The sequence below is a fragment of the Nannobrachium achirus genome (assembly GCF_963921795.1).
Source record: "Nannobrachium achirus genome assembly, chromosome: 11".
NCBI classification, from domain to species: domain Eukaryota; kingdom Metazoa; phylum Chordata; class Actinopteri; order Myctophiformes; family Myctophidae; genus Nannobrachium; species Nannobrachium achirus.
The window spans coordinates 13758778-13781200 of NC_137820.1; the positions used below are offsets into that span (position 1 = coordinate 13758778).

At 42.5% G+C, this 22423-nt stretch overlaps 2 protein-coding genes across 2 annotated transcripts in view; both read left to right on the plus strand.

Annotated features, from left to right (window-relative positions):
* The window catches only part of tbc1d2b (TBC1 domain family, member 2B), a 30534-nt gene extending 16776 nt beyond the window's left edge, over positions 1 to 13758 (plus strand). Inside the window, exons 7-13 of the mRNA XM_080736764.1 lie at positions 157 to 267; positions 882 to 1078; positions 2523 to 3017; positions 3917 to 4034; positions 6474 to 6659; positions 8571 to 8692; positions 9263 to 13758. Coding sequence (XP_080592890.1) covers positions 157 to 267; positions 882 to 1078; positions 2523 to 3017; positions 3917 to 4034; positions 6474 to 6659; positions 8571 to 8692; positions 9263 to 9458 — 1425 coding nt within the window. The 3' untranslated portion in view covers positions 9459 to 13758. The remainder of the gene's footprint in view (positions 1 to 156; positions 268 to 881; positions 1079 to 2522; positions 3018 to 3916; positions 4035 to 6473; positions 6660 to 8570; positions 8693 to 9262) is intronic.
* A 1731-nt stretch (positions 13759 to 15489) lies between these two features.
* Positions 15490 to 22423, plus strand: part of dapk2b (death-associated protein kinase 2b) — a 30969-nt gene continuing 24035 nt past the window's right edge. The window contains exons 1-2 of the mRNA XM_080737659.1: positions 15490 to 15599; positions 16212 to 16383. Of these exons, the coding sequence (XP_080593785.1) occupies positions 16307 to 16383 (77 nt within the window). The 5' untranslated portion in view covers positions 15490 to 15599; positions 16212 to 16306. The remainder of the gene's footprint in view (positions 15600 to 16211; positions 16384 to 22423) is intronic.

The window sequence follows — 22423 nt, forward strand, 5'->3', positions numbered from 1 at the left end:
CCAGATAAAATCATTCATTCATTCAGAATTGGAAGAATGTATAGATCACAGAGTGCATAGCTCTAGAACACATAGAATAAAAGTTCACCGCTTCACTTTGAACCGAGGTTTGATTTTTTTTATTTACCACGGTTTTGCTTGTCTCTTCCATTTCAGGACAGCCTTCAAGGCTACAAATCCCAGAACAAGTTTCTGAACAAAGAGATCCTGGAGCTGACAGTGTTACGGAGGAACTCAGAGAGCAGAGAGAAAGCTCTGGAAGCCAAGGTAGTATCCACCGTCCTGCAGGTTGCGTTAACAGTGGAGTCATTTAATGCAGTGGTTCTCAACCCGCGACCCCCAAAATAATCATATTTTAACTGGGGACCTCCCACCCCATCCTGACGAGCACTAAGAGGAGGCATTACATTTTGTATAACACTGTTCTATTGTGAAAATACGGCTATTTTCACAAATTCTGCCTCTAATAGGCCTAGTTGACAATTTGGACACTGTTACATGTTACAAAGGTATTAAAAGTCCTTTAATTGTCACTTTATAAATGTGCAGATATCTATACACTTATACTGCATGTTATTTATTTTTTATTTTTTATTTTTTTTACTGTTGAGTGAGAAAACAGTGTTTTAAATTAATCAAATCATCTGGGGACCCCCCAAAATAATTTGGGGGGTCCCGACCCACACGTTGAGAACCACTGATTTAATGAATAGAAACGGAACTTCAGTGTAGCATTATGTGGAAGTACAGCTGGTGCCCTCTAAAATCAACTCAGCTGGGGGAAAAAAAAGGAATAAAAAGCAACATTTGCTGATTTGCATTCTATTGTTGTTGTTTTCGTCGGTTTCACTTTCTTTTCCTCCTTCGTGTCTTTCCTCCAGTGCACGGCCCTGGAGGCCAAGTTGTGTCAGATCGAGAGCAAGTACCTGGTGCTGCTCCAAGAGGTGAAGAATCCGGTGTGCTCGTCATCGGAGCAGAGTCCCGCCCGCGAGGTCATATCCAGACTCTTGGAGGACGCCCTGCAGGTGGACACGGACCAACAGGAGGGCCACCCCATCTTTAAACCTCAAACTGTCAGGTATGGACTGGCTTTACTGCAAATTGTGCAATTTTAGTTTTTCTACAACACTGGTTCTCAACCTTTTCAGGCCGCGACCCCCAAAATAATCATATTTTAACTGGGGACCCCCCCACCCCACCCTGACGAGCACTAAGAGTTGAGGCATTGTATTCTGTATAACACGATTCTATTGGCCAAATTGTCAAATATTAGTCAGAAATTGTGAAAATACAGATTGTCTATTTTCACAATTTATGCCTCTAATATTTGACAATTTGGCCAATGTTTAATTTGTCATTTCAGAGGTATTAGAAAGTCCTTAAATTGTCACTTTAGAAATGTGCTATACACTTCAACTTTATGTTGGTTTGTTTATTGTTGAGTGAGAAAACAGTGTTGCACATTAAGTTAATTATCTGAGGACTCCCCACAGGTTGAGAACCACTGTTCTCTACAACACGAATACACTTGGACAAGTATCATCCGATACTGATATTTAGCTGTTTTTGCTGTCATTCTGTTTTAGTTGTATGATAATGCACAATTCTATTTGTGGTTTATAACATGTTGTAACCTGCCCACTACAACACTATTTAATTTATTAGGTATCTCCGCACAGATTGATTTATCTTTCTGAACAATGCGTGTTCATTTCATAGTATTTCTAAACCACTTCTGAACAGCAGACCATGTTCTTGTTTTTTGGTAATAAAATGGTTGGGAGTGCAGCTGTGATGCAGTTCTTCAGCGTATTTTGTCCTCAGAAGAATTAGTAGAATGACAATAATTTGCGGTCGGGTGGTGCAGGGGTAAAGTACCTGTCCACCCTGGTGCAGTCGACTTGAGAGTGTCTATAGGAACACAATCGGCCGCGTCAGACATGATGTGTTATTTTTGATTCATGGGGAGTTCCTTATGAATTCAAACAAATTTCAAGCAAAAGTGACAAGGTGAATAATGGATAAGCGCACAGCACACCCATCACTAGGGCTGTCACAATTATTACATAATTGTCTAATCGTGATTTTTGGACATAATCGTGATTATTTTTCATAATCGTCATAATCGTTTCCATGTTGAAAAATGTTCATATATTTAAATAAAAGGTCAAAAATAGTGGAAATAGCAGATCTACAAGCTCACAACGTGTCGCGTCGCGACGCGTTTTGAGCTTGTAGATCGGCTATTTCCACTATCGATGTTCTTTTTTAAGTATAAAGTTGTCAAATATGTCAGTAATTATGTGTCATATCTACCATGTGCAACTTAAAAGCAGAAATGTAATTGTCAACGACAAAAACACAATTAAATCATTAATCGCAATTATTTGAGTGACAAATAATCGTCATGTAAAATGTCATAATCGTGTCAGCCCTACCCATCACCCTGTCATTTGATGCAATGCAGCGTCAATATCGTTGCCGATCTCTGACCTTTCTCTTTCTCCCCCTCTGTGCGTCAGCGAGTATGACATTTGCGGCTTCAAGACGGTCGACGAGGAGGACGAGGAGGAGGAGAAGCTGGTGGCCAGGGTGAGAGCCTTGGAGCTCAAGTCCCTGTCCCTGACGGACCAGGAGGTGTCCGTCGGTGTGAAGTGGGAGAACTACCTGGCCAGCACCATGAACAGGGACCTTGTGCGCTCCCCAGAGCTAAAGGCTCTGATGCGCAGCGGCGTGCCTCACGTGCACCGATCCAAGGTGTGGCACTGGTGCGTCAACTTCCACGTCCGGAAGTTCCGCGACCAGAAGCCGGTGGACTACTACGAGACCCTGCTGACCATGGCTCGGGACAAGGCGAACCCGGCCTCCAAGCAGATCGAGCTGGACTTGCTGCGCACGTTGCCGAACAACAAGCATTACGCCTCCCCCAGTGCGGACGGCATCCAGAAACTCAGGAACGTACTGATGGCTTTCTCGTGGAAGAACCCCGACATCGGCTACTGCCAAGGGCTCAACAGGTACTGTGGATTAGAGTGGATCTGGTTGTGCCATGCATTTTAATGTAAAAAATGTGTGTCTACTGTCTAGTAAAATGGTAAGCCCAACGGCAGGGGTCTTCAACGTTTTCAGGCCAGGGACCCCTTAGTCGAGAGAGAGTTGAAGCAGGGACCCCCACTATTTTTTCATAGATTCCATATAGTTTCATTGTATGACAGTACAATCATCAGTATATTTTGGATTCATATAAATGTGTGTTTTCAGATATTTAACCACTTGAACCGTCAATAAACTTGTCCTTTCACTCTGTACTTAGTCTGCTCTTTTTCCCCCTCTACACCAAACCTCTTTGCCGAAAATAGCCGATCTACAAGCTCACAACGCCTCGCAGCGCGAGGCGTTGTGAGCTTGTAGATCTGCTATTGTTGGCTAAAGTTCTCTGATATGGACACTAGTGTTCAAGTGGTATATATGAAAAAGAAGAAAAAAGTTTCCATCACTCAAAGATTTGGAGGACCCCCTGTAGTAACTCTGGGGACCCCGGACCCCCTGTTGAAGACCTCTGCCCTACGGTATATACTTTATTAGGACACACAGCCAAGCTACAAACTACAACAAGTTGTATCCGCTATTTTTGAAAATGTAGACACTTTAGCAATTTTGTCAGTTGTTTTATGTGTACTTACTAATTACAGAATACAGTACAGCAGTGTTTCTCAAACTCCTCATAACTCTGACAGTGTACAGAAATGAACCCTAACGGGTTCATTTGGTTCCGTTTGTACACTGTCAAGAGTTACAGACTTGTATGTGTAAATTTAGACCTCCAAAAGGAACCCACAGAGTCCCTGGAATCCACTTTGAGAACCACTGCAGTACAGTATGTTGCATTGAGGTTTATTTCTGTCTGTTCTGTCAGGCTGGCAGCCATTGCTCTGCTATATCTGGACCAAGAGGATGCTTTCTGGTGCCTCATAGCCATCGTAGAGGTCTTCATGCCAAGGGACTATTATACTAAGACCCTGCTGGGCTCCCAGGTAAACCATGTCCAGACTAGAGGTTCTATTCTTGTATGGAGAAATACCGAGCAGTGTTGATTTCGTCGACTAAAACTATGACAAAAAATGTTTGTCGACTGTATTTTTTTCACTGACGAAAACTAAATAAAAACTAAGCTGTGATGACTAAAACTAAGACTAAATATATTGACAATTTCGTCAACAAAATAAAAACTAGACTAAAACGTTAGGGAGGGACTAGTGGAGGAGAAAGTAATTTTATGTTTGGTTGCTATCAGGTGTTGCTTGCTGAAAATAGCAGATCTACAAGCTCACAACGCGTCGCGCTGCGACGCGTTGTGAGCTTGTAGATCGGCTATTTTCAGCATGCAACCACGTGTAAAATCAGTCATTACGATGTCATCAAGGCCTGCCAAAATACATTTTTTGATCAACTGTAGATTTAGTCAACTAAAATCTCATGATATTTAGTCGACTAAAATTAGACTAAAACTAAAACTTTTCAGGAGACTAAATTATGACTAAAACCAAATGAGATTTTATTCAAAAGACTATGACTAAAACTAAATCAAAATTTGCTGTCAAAAACAACACTGCTGCTGCCCCAGAGTGTATCTGTCAGTGATGATGTCATATCCCTGTGACAGGATCCTGCTGCAGATGACTCACCAGAGAAGGAATGCGTTATTGCGTTAGTGTGGTTCAGCTCAGCAGAATTTGACCCCATATGCAGGGGCATCACACCAAATTCTGGGCCCTGGGTACAAGGATTCACTGCGGGCCCCCCATGAATGTTAACTATTGAAAAATAGCAGATATACAAGCTCACAGCGCGGCACCGAGTGCCGCGCTGCGAGCTTGTAGATCTGCTATTTTTTGAAAAATAGGAAGCAAGATTTGAGTTACAAATGTTCGCTTAAAAAAATACATATTCAAAGATTTGCACACATTTTCACAACTTTTCAAAAATAGCAGATCTACAAGCTCGCAGCGCGGCACTCGGTGCCGTGCTTGCGAGCTTGCATATCTGCTATTTTTCAATAGCTAAAGTTACTAGGGCCCCTCCACCTTGGGCCCTGGTAACTCAGTCCCACTTTCCTACCCCTTGTGACGCCCCTGCCCATTATGTGTTTTGCTGCAAAAAATACAACTGTTGTTAACCGGGATGGTTTGCAGTCTGTTCATGCAATAAACATACGTGTCCTTGGACAGCAGGGAACTGTTAAAATGACAGACATGCACGCCGCGCTTATGCAATACCCATCCGTTGTTTTCGTTGTCAGGGAACCCAGTGTACCCGTTGTCAAGAGTACTTAGTACTTTTATCATAGTCCTTGGAGGGCATATTGGGGACATCAGGGTTCTCCATACATGGGTGTAAAAGCGCCACAGACAGACTGATTTAGGGATTTTATGATTTTCCTCTGCGAAACACATGCGACTAAATCGATCAAACGGTGCTAGATTTATGCACAAGAAAGAGACACACACACACACACACACACACACACACAGATTCTGTACATTTATAGACAGAATGATCAGCAGCATGGCCTCTTAATGTTATCAAGTTCTTTTGTTTTTGGTGATAGGAGAATGCAAAGTGGCCATCTTTGCATTGAGTTGCTCTCTGCTGCCCTCTAGTGTCTATACTTCACATTGCCTCATGGAATCATGCTACCACATCAGAGGAAAGCCAAGCTCATATCCTGGGTACAAGGATTCACTGCGGCCCCCCCATGAATGTTCTTCATAGGGGGAGGGGTTTAACCCATTGAGACTGGGAATGCATTATTTTGTGCTTTAATTGTTGAAAAATAATGGAAGAATTGGCTTAACACTAAATTGGGTATATGGAGGGGGAACATTTTTTTCTTTTATTATACTTTATGGGCAGGGTCTCTTTTCTTTATACTGAATTTGTACGAACCGTGATGGCCTCAGATCGTGTGCTATTTTGTACCAATGATTGTGATGGGAATGGGACTTGGGGTGTCATCAATATGTGTGTGTACCTGCCTCATTGTTACACTGTACCTTAATAAAAAAGATTTGAAAAGAAAAAGATTTGAAAAGAAATTGTTGAAAAACAGCAGATATACAAGCTCCGAGTGCCGCGCTGCGAGAAAAACCTATTTTTCTATGTCAGTGGGACTTTTTCACGTCAAGGACCCCCAAATTGATATGTATTTGGCCACGGACGCACAGAGTTCCAGGGACCCCCCCAGAAGCAAAATTTGAGTTACAAATATTTGCTTAAAAAAATACATATATTCAAAGATTTGCACACATTTTCTCGACTTTTAAAAAATAGCAGATCTACAAGCTCGCAGCGCGGCACCGTGAGCTTGTAGATCTGCTGTTTTTCAATAGCTAAAGTATAAAATAATTAAGCCCCCCCCCCCCCCCCCCATTGTGACGCCCCTGACTCCATCCCCTGCTCCTGTACCTTTGCAGGTCGACCAGCGTGTGTTCAAAGACCTGATGAGTGAGAAGTTGCCCCGGCTTCATGCCCACTTTGAGCAGTACAAGGTGGACTTCTCCCTGATCACCTTCAACTGGTTCCTGGTGGTGTTTGTGGACAGCGTGGTCAGTGACATCCTGTTCAAGATCTGGGACGCCTTCCTGTACGAGGGGCCCAAGGTAAGAGAGTGTGTTTGGTAACACAGTCCTCTCTGTTAGAGCCTCCCATCAATGGAACAGTCTCCCTATGGAAGTAAGAGAGACCTCCAACTACCTTACCTAGTAGGCAGATTCCAGTATGAATCCTAATGATTTTGTTGACCCTATGGCCTTTCCTCTAGCAACATTCTTGGGGGCTTTTAGACTATGCAATATTCCTATTGCATAGCAGTTGAGATTGTTATATCACTATGGTTAAATGTACAATTTAACCATAGTGATTACAACACTCGTATACTGGAAAGGCAAGTGTTACTAGAATTAGAAGCCTCGCTTCTAATTCTCCTAATTCTGAAAACGGACATCTGATAGTAAATGTATGTCATTATTCTGCCCACAGTAGTCATGTTTCCATAAAGTTATTCGAATATAGGAAGGGAATTATCAGAAATGCGCATTAAAGGTCCTACACCATGCATTTAAAAATAATTTATATAACACTGTTTGTGTCCCAAAAACGTTTTTGAAAAGGTTTGAGGCTAAATTACCACTCCTGAATACAGAGCCCCTGTTATTTCTGCCTGGCTTTCAGAGCATTTTCAGCTGCAGTACCACCTTGTCCTGAGTGGGAGGACTGCGCTATTGAGACAGTTTTGGCCCCACACTCCTCCCCACCTCCTGCTCAGCAGGCCTGCCCACCCCTCCCCAACCCTCTCCCAGCTCCTCCTGCCTCCTTCTCAGGACTGCCCACCCCTCCCCAACCCTCTCCCAGCTCCTCCTGCCTCCTTCTCAGGACTGCCCACCCCTCCCCAACCCTCTCCCAGCTCCTCCTGCCTCCTTCTCAGGCCTTGTGACATCACAAATCTGACATTTCACAATCAGGACCGTTCTGAGACATGCTAACATAGATCTGCCCATAAACTGAGAAAGACACAATGGTCAGAAATATGACTTTGTGAGGATAGAAGTTGCTTGTGGGACACCAAGAAAATACATAAAAATTGGAAAAATGAAAATTCATGGTGTAGTCCCTTTAAGACAAAGCGAATTTAGCCTGTTTCCATTTGCGGGTGTCATTCGAATTAGTGTAGCGCTCCCTACCTCCTTGCCCCCACCGTTGTGCTTAGGGTCCTTGGAAAACGCCAGGTCGCAGAAGAGCAACACATGAACAGAGACTGAACGTGATACTGAGACAGTTTGTTATAAGTTTAGCTTGAATAAATCTTCGTTCTAAGTTCTGTCAGAGGTTGTCTCTGCACAACAGTCTGTAAAGAGCTACAGCTGAGCTGTCACATTGTGAAAACGGGAGGAATTTACACACAGAGTTCAGACGGTTTGTTTTGTGGGCTAATGCTAATACAATGGACCAGAACGTCATAATTTATTCGCATTTATTGGCTGACCCGTTTCCATTCACTAATGCGCATTTAGTTTATTCGATAAAGCCTCAAAATCGACCTCCTCCAAGCGGATAAAACTTTTTGCGGATAATTAAAGTTTATTTGAATTTTGCGCATTAACAGGCTTTATGGAAACGCACTAGTGATGCAGGCATGGCAGGGTGTTATGAGCGCTGCTATCTGTGTGTCTGGCTTTGAGCAAAATAACTAGAGAGTCGACAGGAATGGAAATGGAAAAAAAACAAGAGATACTGGTGCAGGCAGGGTTCACTAGCCTGGCCAAGCCGGTGTCCAAATTTCGCTTCACTCGTTAATATCTCGTAACGAAAAGACTTAAGCTCACAAGATTCAGGCTGGCATTGTGAGGGTAAAGGGTTTGCATTCCCAGGTGCATTTCATTGTTATTACGGTACTGGTTCTAGAGAGTAGGTATCAGTCCTCTGAAATGGCGTTACGTTTCAGTGGGATTCGATTTCACTCGTTGCTTTCTCATGACATGCTGTTGGGTGTCTTCGTGCCGCTTTCTTCGCAGATCATATTCCGCTTCGCCCTCGCTCTGTTCAAGTACAAAGAGGAGGAGTTTTTGAAGTTGGAAGATTCCACCACCATTTTCAAGTACCTTCGATACTTCACACGCACGATCCTGGACTCGAGGTAAACCACCGCAGCCAACCCGGAAGTTTGTTATTACATACTCCTTTATTACATACTCCTTTATGAGCACACTGTTCCCTATGGATGGAGGCCGTACTGTATTTCAAGGGCAGCATGTCTTTTGTTATGTTGCTGTAATTGTCATCCTGTTTTTATGAAGCAATTTGTAAGCTTGTTTTTAAAAGCCTTAAAGAATTAAAGTTTACTATAATTATTTATTGTTATCAACCGCTTTCAACCTAGCTTCCCTATTTTGGGTATGTAATGGGAATGTTTTCCACAGTTTTCCAAGATTTTCCTACGATGACTGCGATCAATTCACCTTTTATTTGCCGAGCATATATCCAGTACCATTTAAACCATCGCGTTGTGAGCTTGTAGATCGGCTATTTTTTGGCAAATGTTCCGCCCCAGGATAATGGACGTTGGGCATATTTTGATTATCACGATAATATCGTAAATCACGATTTCTTTGGTCACAATAATCGTGATTATGACATTTTCGTCCCATCCTTAGTCAGCAGAAGATTAAGCTAACGGGGCTGCATCTCTACCTCCCCTTTTTTACAGGAAGCTGATGAACGTGGCCTTTGTGGACATGAACCCGTTCCCCATGAGGCAGATCCAGAACCGCCGGGCCTTCCACCTGGAGAAGGTCCGCCTGGAGCTGACGGAGCTGGAGGCCATCCGGCAGACCTTCATCAGGGAGAGAGAGACCTCTCAGGAGGGTAGGATCTTTGTCAGCGACGACGAGGAGGATAACTAAACCTCGCTGGGTCTCCAGCATGAGGGTGTCAAACATCCCTAAGACCAGGGTTTTGGCTCCGGTGGCTGCAGTTTTCATGCAGCGCGGGATTTGATGGCCGTTGCATCCGTGCTGGAACAATCCCCCATTATGTGCAGTATATGGGCTTCTAAGTTGGGATGGGACGATATGAGAATTGCATGTCACGATTATTGTGACAAAATAAATTGCGATTTACGATGTTATCGCGATAATCAAAATCCATTATCCTGGGGCAGAACATTTGCAAAAAAAAGCAGGTCAACACTTGTAGACCGGCTATTTTTTGGCAAAGACATTTGATAAAGAGTGAAAAAACTACTGTATCAACTACTGTACGTATATTATAAGTACCTTTTATCAATTATAGAGGGTTTTAGTGGTGCCGGATATGCAGCTCGGTAAATAAAAGGTGAATTGATCCCAGTGCATGACGGAGGACGATATCACGATAAATTTAATCTCCACGATACGTTTATCGTGAGTGTTTTTTATCACGATAAACGATAATATCGCTTTACGTCCCATCCCTACTTCTAAGTACCAAAACCTTACAAGTCAAATTCCTTCCTATCAGTATTCCTGCCAACAAACAAAATGTGCTGCATGCTAACGTGTCCGTCTTTCATCGAGCGACGTTCTGTTCGCTTGTTGACGTGACGGCCATACAGTAAGTGTCCCGTGCCACATTCTGAATCAGTATTTAAAATGTTAAATATGTCGGACAACTTTATGCTGGGCATGATTTTACATGTTCATATTTACTCTGTCTTTCATATTTGTTATGATTGTTTTTCTTTCTTTCTTTTTGCTGTGTAGCCTTTAGTTGTAAGGCCTTACATTGTATGCTTTTCTCAAAATTGTTTACCTGATATACTGTGCATATTTCTCCTCTGCAATCCTACTCTGGGCACATTGCTGTGTAGTATCTATTGTTGCACTTGAATCACTCTTGCTGAAACTTTTTGAAGTTTTCCAATTGAAAGAATTACTATGGCCACTAACTATCCCTGGATGGTGGCTGAGAACACCAAACACAAACGTATTCTATGGAGTTTTGAGAGCAAAATCTTACCACATAATCACTTATATCATACATAATCTCTCTATATTTAGTGGAAATTGGTACCTGACTTTACTGTTACTTTACTCAAATATTCCCACTGTCTCAGATTACTGCTTTTGTCTGTGACGTGATTCTCTGTTCTATGGAAATGAAGGCACTCGTTGCTTTTGTTAGACACCATGTATTGATGTTCAGTACCACACAAAATACCCCACACTCACTGCCTTTGTATGCATGCACCCAATGACCCAATCTACACTATTGCTTGAACCTTTACTTATTTCACATTGTATGTGTAGATGCGGTTGTTCGCCTCAGAGTGGCAGTATAACAGTCAGGATGTTTACAGTAGTACACAGGGATATTTCCACGCAATGTGTGGTTTTTAATGCTGATCTTACTGTGACAGAGTTTCAGATCAAAAGGCAAATAATATAAACCTAAGAACTTGACTTGCCGGCATGGTTACTGTCTGAAAACAGAAATGTGATTTGGATTAGATGAGGGAAGTAACATGAGGGAATCTTCTAAGCACGTGTACCAGTGTTATTCCTCTGCTCTGCAGCCCTGGTCCTGGTCCTTGCTGGATCCCCAGTCCTCTAGGCCAGTGGATCTCAACCTGTGGGTCAGGACCCCCAGGGGGGTCCCCAGATGATTAACCTAATGTGCAACATTGTTTTCTCACTCAACAGTAAACAAACCAACATAGCGTTTAAGTGTATAGAGGGTATTATGCACATTTCTAAAGTGACAATTTAAGGACCTCTTTTAATACCTCTAAAATGACAAATTAAACATTGTCCAAATTGTCAAATATTAGAGACAGAAATTGTGAAAATAGCAGATCTACATGCTCCCTAGAACCATGTTATATAAAATGTATTGCCTCAACTCTTAGTGCTCGTCAGGGTGGGGGGTCCCCAGTTAAAATATGATTAATTTGGGGGTCGCGGCCTGAAAAGGTTGAGAACCACTGCTCTAGGCAGGGGGTTTTCAAATACCGCGCTGCGTTTTCTCGCTGAGCGAGTGTGTTTGTCTATCACCGCGGCTCATCTTTAGGGCCCTTAAGAATCAACCTGGGGACCACTGTTGTGTTGGGGGGGATATGGGCATAGTATGCGGGAGGGGGGTAATTAAATTAAATATTCACTGTTAAGGGCTTAATTTAATTAGTTAATTTGAGGTGAATTAAATCAAGCCCTTAACGGTCATTATTTAATATGCTAGTGGTCCAGAGCTCAGAAACGATCGAGAAACACTGAAACACTTCCTTTCCCATGGTTGCCCTTTTCTGTTCCCTTAAGTCTTAACCGTCCATATTAAACTGATTCTGCAACATATGTGAGTGAGCAGACGCATGCGATTGATTATATGTGCACATTTCCCAATAATGGTGACTCTACCAGGCAATCCATTTCACTTTCCTTGGAGATTCGAACTCCTTTTCTGTAGAAGTTCTTGAAGTCTGACTTCTCAGTAACTGACAACATTGTACGTCACCAGTTGATTTAGTGCACTGTTTCTCACATAGTGGTAACGTGCAATACCTTCATGGACCACCAGTGGTCCACAGACCACCAGTTGAAAACCCCTAGGCTTCTATCATATACTGGGACTTGTATCCACCTGACAACCAAGGTCCCCTGTTAACTTACTGGTAGGATAGAACCGTGGTTCTCAACCTTTTCAGGCCGCGACCCCCAAAATAATCATATTTTAACTGGGGACCCCCCCTCTCTGAAGAGAACTAAGAGTCGAGGAATTACATTTTGTCTAACACGGAAGAACGCTGCCCTATTCAATAGGTACACAGATCTCGAGTCATCAAGATACTTGTGGAATACAGCTAATTGTTGTAGCTACCACAATGTAATTATATAGGTTCGACATTACCTGGTTTACAATGACATTTGTGAAGTTCATTATACTGTAGATCAGGGTTCCCCAATTAGTTTTCCCCAAGGGCCGAATTATGTCTAGGGTACCAAGCCGAGGGCCACAACATTGCAGGGGGTGACGGCGGCATTCCTGCTTCTCCAGCGACAGTTCAGATATTGTCGTTGTTGGGTGAAAATGTCCAAAACCGTTCATTTTGATTTTATAATTTTTAAAATTATTTAAACTAGTGAAAACAGCCGATCTACAAGCACACAACGCCTCGCGGTGCGAGGTGTTGTGTGCTTGTAGATCTGCTGTTTTCACTACTTTTGTGCGATGGCCTTGTATGATTTGCGAAAGAAAGTACACATTTGGAGATATGAGATTTCCAGCCGACAACGACGATATACTAGTGTTGTTGCTGCTCTTATACCACCATTATTACTGGCGTTGGTGTGGGCCAGACAGTAGCCCCCCGCGGGCCGCAAATGGCCCGCGGGCCGCCTATTGGGGAACCCTGCTGTAGATAATGCCCTCCAATGAGAACGATAAACTGGTGGACAACTGTACCGTCCCCCCCGGCCACATCTGCCTGAAGGAAACATTTGTGCCATTCTATAATGTAAAGCACTATTATGTAACTCCCATTGACAATATATTTTTTATTCCCAGTGCTTTTCCTTGCTGTAGGATATTATTTTCCTTTTAATTGCTGGACATCTAATCAGACATTTTGTGTGAATGTCATGGTTACTACAATGATGTAGTGTTTTAATTAAGATAAAATGGCCTCTACAAATTGGGTTTTAATTGCATTATTTTGAGAGCAGGTCTCTATTTAAAAAAAAGAATAAGAAAAAGACGTTTATGCTTGGCATGCTGTAAGTTACTGTTACTTTGAAACGGGATTCTGCATTACTCCTTTTGTCAAAGAGAAAACCATTGGCTTGTTGCAGTGCTGTGCTTCATAGTTTACTCCTACTATGTTATGTAACTTTCATTGTAAGCTTGTGATGTTGCATTTCTTTCATGTGATACATTGATCATATAATGTTTATCATAACATCATTTATTTTCTTTCTTTGTATCAAATAAGCTAGCTTGAAACCCCCTTCTTTTGCTCTTCACACTGACACGTTGCACAAGTGTAGTTGCCACAACGACCTTATCATTCCCAGGGCACTTTGATTTAGTTTCTAAATCTATTGAATATCACAATTGATGTTAATCGGTATCGTTGATTGTTTTTGAAAATACCACGTGGTGTTGAATTCAATGTTTGTCTCTGATTTGATTTGATTTTTGCCAGCCTTTCTTTTTTTGTGTGTCTTTTTTACAAAACGGATCCAATAAACGATGTTTTGGATGACAGAGCTCATTGTGAAATTCAGTAGCACAATACAGACACAGAATAGGAGCACCACTACTATAACAAAATATATCTTTTTTTTTTTCAGAGTAGGAGACATTACATTGCATTGCATCTCATTACATTTGATGTACAGTATATATGTATACCGGTGGTTGCCTACTTGCAAAAACAAACAGTCTCTTCCTCCGATCAGAGGCCCTATGGTTGCACAGGAGAGTGTTTTCTGCTGGTGTTTCAGTTTGAGTGTATCAAAGGGTGTGTTCGGAAATGCGCACCGGGTCTGGTTAGGGTTAGTTTTAGGCATAGTTTTACTGAGGCTAGGGTTGGGTTTAGTCAGTTTTACTGAGGTTAGGGCTTGGATTAGGGTTGGGTTTAGGCACTCACTACACTGAGCAAACACCTGGTGCGCATTTCCGAACGCACCCTTTGATACACTCGGACTGAAACACCAGCAGAAAACACTCTCCCATGGTTGCACATCAACCTAGGCCGCTTCTTACCCCACTCCCCATACCCCAATATTTGCACAGACTTTTATAGGAAGAGAGAATCACAGTGACTTACATTTACTGTACATACACCGTCATACCTCTTCGTTATACTCATTGTATTGATTTTATCATTGCATGATTGTATCAGTCATGACGAAGGGGTTTAGGGGGCTCACTTTCTATGTTGAGGTATCATATCGTCGTTGTCGGGTGGAAACCTTGTATCTCCAAGTTTCAAACTTGTACGTTCTTTTGCAAAGTAAAGCCCTGCTGTATCATTCAAGGCTGTCACACAAAAGTAGTGAAAACAGCAGATCTACAAGCACACAGCGCCTCGCGGTGCGATGCGTTGTGTGCTTGTAGATCGGCTGTTTTCACTAGTTTAAATCATTTTTAAAATGATAAATACAAAACGAACGGTTTTGGACATACAAGGTTTCCACCCGACAACGACGATATTATGCATGCTGTCACACAGAAGCACTTTTTCCACCCATAAATGCCCAGAAAGTGATGCCCCCTGCTGACAAAACATATGAACTGTTCTAATCTGAGGGCTTCTGAGGCCAAATGATAAGACTTTGAGCAAGTCTATGTTAATCATTATGGATTGAATTAAAAGTATTCATTAGTTTGCCTTACATTTCTTGAAGAACGGCAACCTGAAAGACCACCTTTTTCCAGAGAAAACTGTTAAAAGTACTTGCAATGCAACAATGCTGGCATAATAGTGTGGTTGACCTTCCCCCCAACCTGATCTTTACACATTATAAAAATTCCAATCTAAGTGAAGCCCAGAGGGTCATACTGCCAGTATTGAGCTCCCCCCTCCCCCTCTAATGTTGGGGGGCCCCCCAACAAAACAAACAAACACGCAAACACACTCTTTCTCTCTCTCTCTCTCTCTCTCTCTCTCTCTCTCTCTCTCTCTCTCTCTCTCTCATTTCACTTATAACTAACTAATTGAAAGATACAGTAGCCAGACAAGTGTCATTTACCAATGACATGTATCTCCAGCACTTTTAGGCACAGCTCTAAATGAACATACATAAAAGTCCAAGTGATTTTTTTTCACCAATGTTTTGTCACTGGCTCTGTCACAGTGCAGTTTCCTAATGGAGCCATCAGGGGGTGTGATTCAAAGACCTTTTGAAGGAACAAAAGCGTGGTGGTGTTGCTGCCGTGACAGACAAACAGAAGTTGAGACTGATAGGGCAGCAGTGCCTGTGACTGGACTACACGTGAGTGCAGTAGGACTAGTTGTAGAAGTAGGGAGAGTATGCAAGTTCATCATCTAGCCTGCCACCTGACAGAAGGTAAGACATGACTATATGTTCTTTCTTGTTGAAACCTTGTAAAAGTATATAAGTATATAAACTATAGACTTGTGTACCTCAAGTGTTAAAAAGTGAAGTTGTTTGAGTATTGGCTAATATAGCATGAACTGTTGTATGGTATACTAGTATTCATTAAAAACATGTATTTGTTTAATCATAACATTAATGTTTATGCCATATAAACATTTGTAAAGCTTATGGTAATGTCAGCTTCTACTCATCAGACAAAACTGTTCAATCATCTCTCATTGGTTTGTTACACAGCAGCTAAGTACATTAGACTACAGCTGAGTTGTACTCATACTAATACTACTAAATGAATAGTCCCAATTAAGCCCTCTGTAATAACAACGTCATTGGCACTTTTGCCAGCTAGTTGGCATTTAGACTTGTGAAATACAGAATACCTGCCTTCTTTATTTTCCCTTCATGACCAAAAGGGTATCTGTTTGTGCTCGTCAGGCTAAGAACATTTAGAACATGAATTTAGATGCAGTTCTGAGATGGAATGCTAGACAGCGTGCTGGGACATGTGAGAGCACTCATTGCTCTTCTGTCAAACTACAACAAGAACATCTCCTGTTCTCACAGGGCTGGACTCAGAGTGAAGTTAAAAGGAGTTGGACTGGCAGAGGGAGAGGGGCGACTGACTTGAGAGTTCCATGTTCAGGAGATAACTTATATCAATGAGGACACTGGGCATGGCAGTATTCAAGCAACAGAGAGTGGAGGACTTCTATGAAATTGGAGAAGAACTAGGAAGGTAAGTGTTGTTGCGGTTTTCATTTTATATTACAATATTTAGAGAGAAGTTTAACCATTTGAACCCTATAGCATGCCTATTCTGGGACTAACATTTTTGAAAATAGCAGAACAAGCTCAGGGCGTGTCAGAATGATTAGCTACGTTAGTTTAAGATATTTGGTGTAGATTAAGGGTCCTACTGGTATAGACTATAAAGCCCTTGGGACTTAGGTTTAAGTGGTTAGCTTTGGGCTATTAGTTGTAATTGAATCATAAATGCAGGGGATGCCTCTTGGCATAGTCGTCTAGGTAAGTATACTTAGGGATTGCTGATATTGTGTGCAAACAGCGGTCTGTTAACGTTTAAGCTGCTTGGGTGTCACCATGATAAGTGGGTTGAAGTTTGCAGAAAATGAAAAAGTTTAAAGGATACATATGTACCAACCTAACGAGTAGGCTACTCTTTCTTTGAAAAAAATAAAATAAAAAGGAGTTATAAATCTATCTATGGAGGAATACTTACAGTAATGCATTGAGCTGACATGAAAATCAATTCCATAACTGAAATGATTGTGTTAATACGCGAACAAATAATTCTAGAGAACATTATGCAAGCCCCTAACATCGAGGAAATGATCTCACGAAGGGAAATTGATAAAAAAAAGGGATGTTGGGCAGTGCAGTGTTGAAAAGGGAAGCTGCAAATCATTGTTTTGGACCGAAGGCCAGCGTGACATGGGCAGAGCGTGTTAACAGATGTGTAGAGTTTGAGGGGGGAAAAGGTACTGACTTTTCGTGACCTATGAAAACGTTGTGGACTAGTATGTCCCCGTTTGCCTGTCCAAAATATACAGTTACTTAATGGACACACCCTCTAACAGAGAGCATGCCTGTACTTTACACCAGTGGTTCTCAACCTGTGGGCCGGGACCCCAAAGGGGGTCCCCCAAAAGATGTGGGGGGTCCCCAGATGATTAGCTTAATGTGAGACACTGTTTTCTATTTGACAGTAAACAAACCAGCATAAAGTTTAAGTGTATTGATCTGCACATTTCTAAAGTGACAATTTAAGGACTTTTTAATACCTCTGAAATGACAAATGAAACATGGCCAAATTGTCAAATATTAGAGGCAGAAATTGAATTATAGAACCGTGTTTTAAATACAAAATGAAATTCCTCAACTCTTAGTGCTCGTAGGGTGGGGTGGGGGGGGCGGGGGGGGGGGGGTCCCCAGTTAAAATATGATTATTTTTGGGGTCGCAACCTGAAAAGGTTGAGAACCCCTGCTTTACAGTATAGCCTGCTGTTAACGGGACACTGGACGCCCCAGCTGTGTTTACATGCTTATTATTAGTAACATTAGGGGAACGATTTTGTGTCTTCTTCTGCCATAGAATGATATATAGAATAGAATGATGATATATGAATGATATATCATTATAAACATTTCTAATGTGTACTATTTACAATTTCACCAACATGTGAATACTCCATATAAAATTAATTTATTTGACCTCTGGTTAAACACATCAAGCCATTTTAAGATACTGCGTCTGTTTTTTGTGATAGCTTTTTTTACTCTCGTTTATGGGCTAAATTAATTGTAGTATAAAATAATGGAAAATATAATGAAGAAATTACTATGAAAATAATAGGTGCAGCCCTTTCCTTTTAAAATGCTACTTGTCAATGTTGAATGGAGTGGTGTTTTGAGGTACTGAAAGCTTTTTGCTTGCTAACATGTCTGACCTCAGAAGTGGGTTCTATTTGCACATGTTGGATCCCACCGTCATGAGCGTGCGTGTGAGAGAGTGGAGGAGTTCAAATAAGAGGCAGTGCGGTTGAAAGTGACAGACATCTGACAGAGAAGCAGAAGGACCCTTTCTGTGGTGGTGTCACGGAAGTGTCTGAATTTCATCAACACATCTTTGGCAGCTGCCTCAGCCTCATTTGTATAAGTGGGGATTATGCTTGTTCCACGGTCTTTTGTGTGACTGTGCGAGTGAGTCCCCCAGTGGGTTGCAGAGGCTGCCACGCTATCACGCCATCACTTTCCCCTGCCCTGCGTGGATCTCTAGATCCACCTGTCATGGAAAACACTGTGCAATTCATGGCCTCTTGGGGGGCGGGGGAAACTTGACAGGGGAGGGTGTCATAAACTGCCCCGTGAAACATGTCCTGTACCCTATGGAACACTTTTGCCCCATGTCACTTCATGAAAGATGGTTCAACATGCAAAGGTCACGCCGTCACCCATATTGATATCATGTACCCCCCCGCTCCACGTGCACGCAGTTCCACTTGGTGTTGTGTAGCAACCACCACCCGTTGTCGTCTGGCCAATGACAGCCGTGTTTTTCAGTAAACCTATCTGTGACGCCACCCTCCGCTGAGGTCCACGGCATTTGTAGACAGCTACCTGTCTACAGAGATTGACAACTATGATATGGGAAGCTTCAGGCTGCATGGCGGCCTCCAGCTGTCATTGGCCATCTCGGGGACATGTGGGGGCCTGTGGTGAGCTGTTACTGTATGTACTGTAAGCACCCGTCCAGACTTCTGTCTTCTGTGAACCCTGCCTTTCAACAAATATTGGGGATGCGTCGCTAATGCCCGCAGGACACGTGGCTTTGCGCTCATCCATATTTGGCAGCAACAGTTAATATGCCAGACCCTTATATAGAACAGGCACAGTGGTTAGTACAGCAGAAAGACCGATGATTCAGTCCCTCCTGTAGCTGTAGGTTTTGGTCACAAAATATCCCGAAAACCAGACCCGTTGTATGCTAGTCTGGTTGAGCTAAATGTCTAAAATGTACAAATGAGAGTATTCCTGTGAGATGTCTGTGACTTTGTACGGCGTTAGTCACTGGACTTAACTGAAGCACCAACGTACCCTATATGATATATCACTCATATCACTATCAAAGCTGGTTAGGAACTGCCATTGTACGAAACTAGAGGAGCAAAAACATCCTATAGTATCTATACATTAATAACGTCACAGTTAATACTACTACAGTGTGTGTGTGTGTGTGTGTGTGTGTGTGTGTGTGTGTGTGTGTGTGTGTGTGTGTGTGTGTGTGTGTGTGTGTGTGTAGGAGGAAAGTGTGGAAATACTCTCGGTTTTGCATTTCATTTTGGAGTAACACTAGAGGAAGTCTTGAAGTTGTGTGGTTTTGCAGACAGTGTGGTTTTGCAGTGTTGTGTTCATGTTTGGAAAAGCAGATGAATACAGTATCCCCTATATGCCTGGTAGCAATGGATGTAATGAATGAGACCATATTGAAAAGCATTATATGATACTGAAACGTAAGGCCAGAGCGCACCAACTAGTCACAACTCCCTGCAACAACAGTTTTAAGGCCATGTCACGCCAATGCAACGCCTTGCAACTGACATTGGGGATAATGGTTGCAGGTTGTTGCAAGTAGTTAAATGTTGCAAGGAGTTGCGTTGGTGTGGACTTGCGTTTATCCACCGGAACAGTGAATGTACAATTTTAAAGTTATTATGAAAAATGCATGTAAAGGGGAAATGAAATAGTAACTGTTTTAAGTTTGCAGAAGTTTAGGGGGTGATACTTTCTCATACTGTATGTGGGAATGCATGTCACTCTACTGAGTTCACACTAGGGCATTCACCAAATATTCGAATACTCGAATATCAAAGTCACTATTCGACGTTGTTCACCAATGTCGAATATTCGCTTATTTTTATTTTTGTATTGTTTTTGTATATATTTCTTCATGGTTTATAAAGCTTATAAAGTCATAAGAACCCTGACAAGCACTTGGAATTGTAGGTATTACATTTAATGTGACTCGGTTCCGCAGATAAATATTGTGAAAATAGCCGATCTACATGATCTCACTCACAACGTTGCGAGGCGTTGTGAGCATGTAGATCGGCTATTTTCACAATGTTCGACTCTTGCTTACTTAATATTTTACAGTTTGGCCAGTCCTGTCGAATATTCGACTATTCGAATACTTTGAGGTCGAATAATTCGATCACTAAAAATCCCTATTCGTGAATGCCCTAGTTCACACTCGAAAATGTGTCGGAAGTGAGGAGAAATACCAGCCACGGGGCAAACAGGTGGCAACGGTCTTTATGTTACAGCGCTAGAATTTCTCCACGGCACTCAAATGTATATCTATTCTATAATGTGGCCTTGTGCTAGGCTGGAAACGGTATACCATGTTTGCATGTCATCTCCGTGGAGATGTGGACAGCTGTGGAGGGGGGGTGAGAAATGTGTTTATTCAGGTCAGATTGGTGTGGAGGGAACTCCACAAGGACTCCCTGGCATTCCAGGCGTTCCTCTAATGACAGGGATCACCCTATCACTACAGAGCAGAGCACCTTGACAGACACCCACCCACCAAACCACAAATGTTTTGTTTGAAAAGGGGAAAAGGGAAAACCAGTATGTATCCTGTCTGGACGAGAGTTTTTTTTGGAGCGGTGAAAGCGCTCCCAATGAACAGGTATATCCGTGGGTATGTGGCTGGCTGGCTGGCTGTGTCCGTCCGTCCGTAGTCTGGCAATACCTTGAGTGGCCACACACAACACACTAGTTAAAGGAGGGGCGCTGTTTTGTGCAGGCCAGGCACACTCACCACTCACTCACAGGCACAGTTTACACTCACTCACTCACTCACATAGGGTACAGCTGCTCAAATTCACCGCTCCACTTCGAACCGAGGTTTGATTTTTAAGGATATCCATGGTAGAAGACAAATGGTGCATAGTTTTGAACGGTGCATAATTGGGGACTGCCCATAAGTCCAAAGGTTCATTAGTCCGAAGGTTCATTTGTCCGAATTTAGTTAGGGTTACTGAGGTTAAGGTTAGGGTTAGAGTTAGGCATAGTATTCTTAACAAATTCGGACTAATGAACCTTCGGACTAATGAACCTTCGGACCAATGCCATGGCACCGCATAATTGTGAACCATTTGTATCATGGTTTCCAAACGTTTCCATGCCAAAGAACCCCAAATAGCCTTTTTCTTTTAAGACAGAAAGAAAACACCTCTCATTTCCTCCCTGGCGGCCCCTACTTTGAACACCTGTGACTTATATAACATGGTTGTTCAACCACTGACCTCTGTTGTAATAAAATATACTTCAATGAGTCAGTTACCTTTTACAAGCCTGTGTGAGTAACCGTATACAAGCAAGTATTGTGTCACCAGCCTCGCTACAAATTAGGTTATAGAATGTGCAGATATCTCTGTATTACAAATGAGAGTGGTGGTGCCCAGGGACAGGGCTTGGTCGTGTTATGAAAGCGTCGGTCACGGTGTGTCCCAGGGGTTTGTCGGGGTTGAGAAATGACTTTTAATACTGGACGCCGCTGTTCCGAGCATTCCTCCGATCGGGGCTGTGGATAATAACCTTCAGCTGTTCAGAAAGTGGAAACTCCACAGAGAGACGGTGCTTTACAGCTAAGACAGCCGGCACGCCTGGCCCGTTGTGGCAGGCATATCACTGCCAACATCCCCACTGTCCTCTGCATGGCTCACAACCATAGAGTATATATATAATAGCCCCCAGCTATTCATTTCAATGCAAGTGCTCAGTGGCGTTTTGAAGCATGCGGGAAGTAGCTGAATCCAGGTGCATTGTGGGTGAATCCAGGTGCATTGTGGGGGACCCCATAGCAGACGCACTCTTTTTCTCGTGCATGTATATTTTTCACCCCGCCTGCAGTTCCAGCTGTGGCCAGTAGGGCATGAGCTTCAATATGTACAAGCCGTTTTGGGGGCTTGCTCACAACACAACACAAACACAACGCAGCATGACACGTGTACATTATAGGGGGGCCACCAAAAATCTTGTGTGATATGATAATTATTTTAAATGAACAACTTCAACCCTCCTATTCTGAGGTGAACTTTAGCCAAAAACAGCAGATCTACAATTGTAGGTCAGCTATTTTTGGCAAATAGGTTTGGTGTAGATGTAAAAAAAAAAAGAGCAGACTAAGTACAGAGTGAAATGTCAAATTTACTAAGTGTCTGCAATTTTAGTGGTTAAACATTTTAACA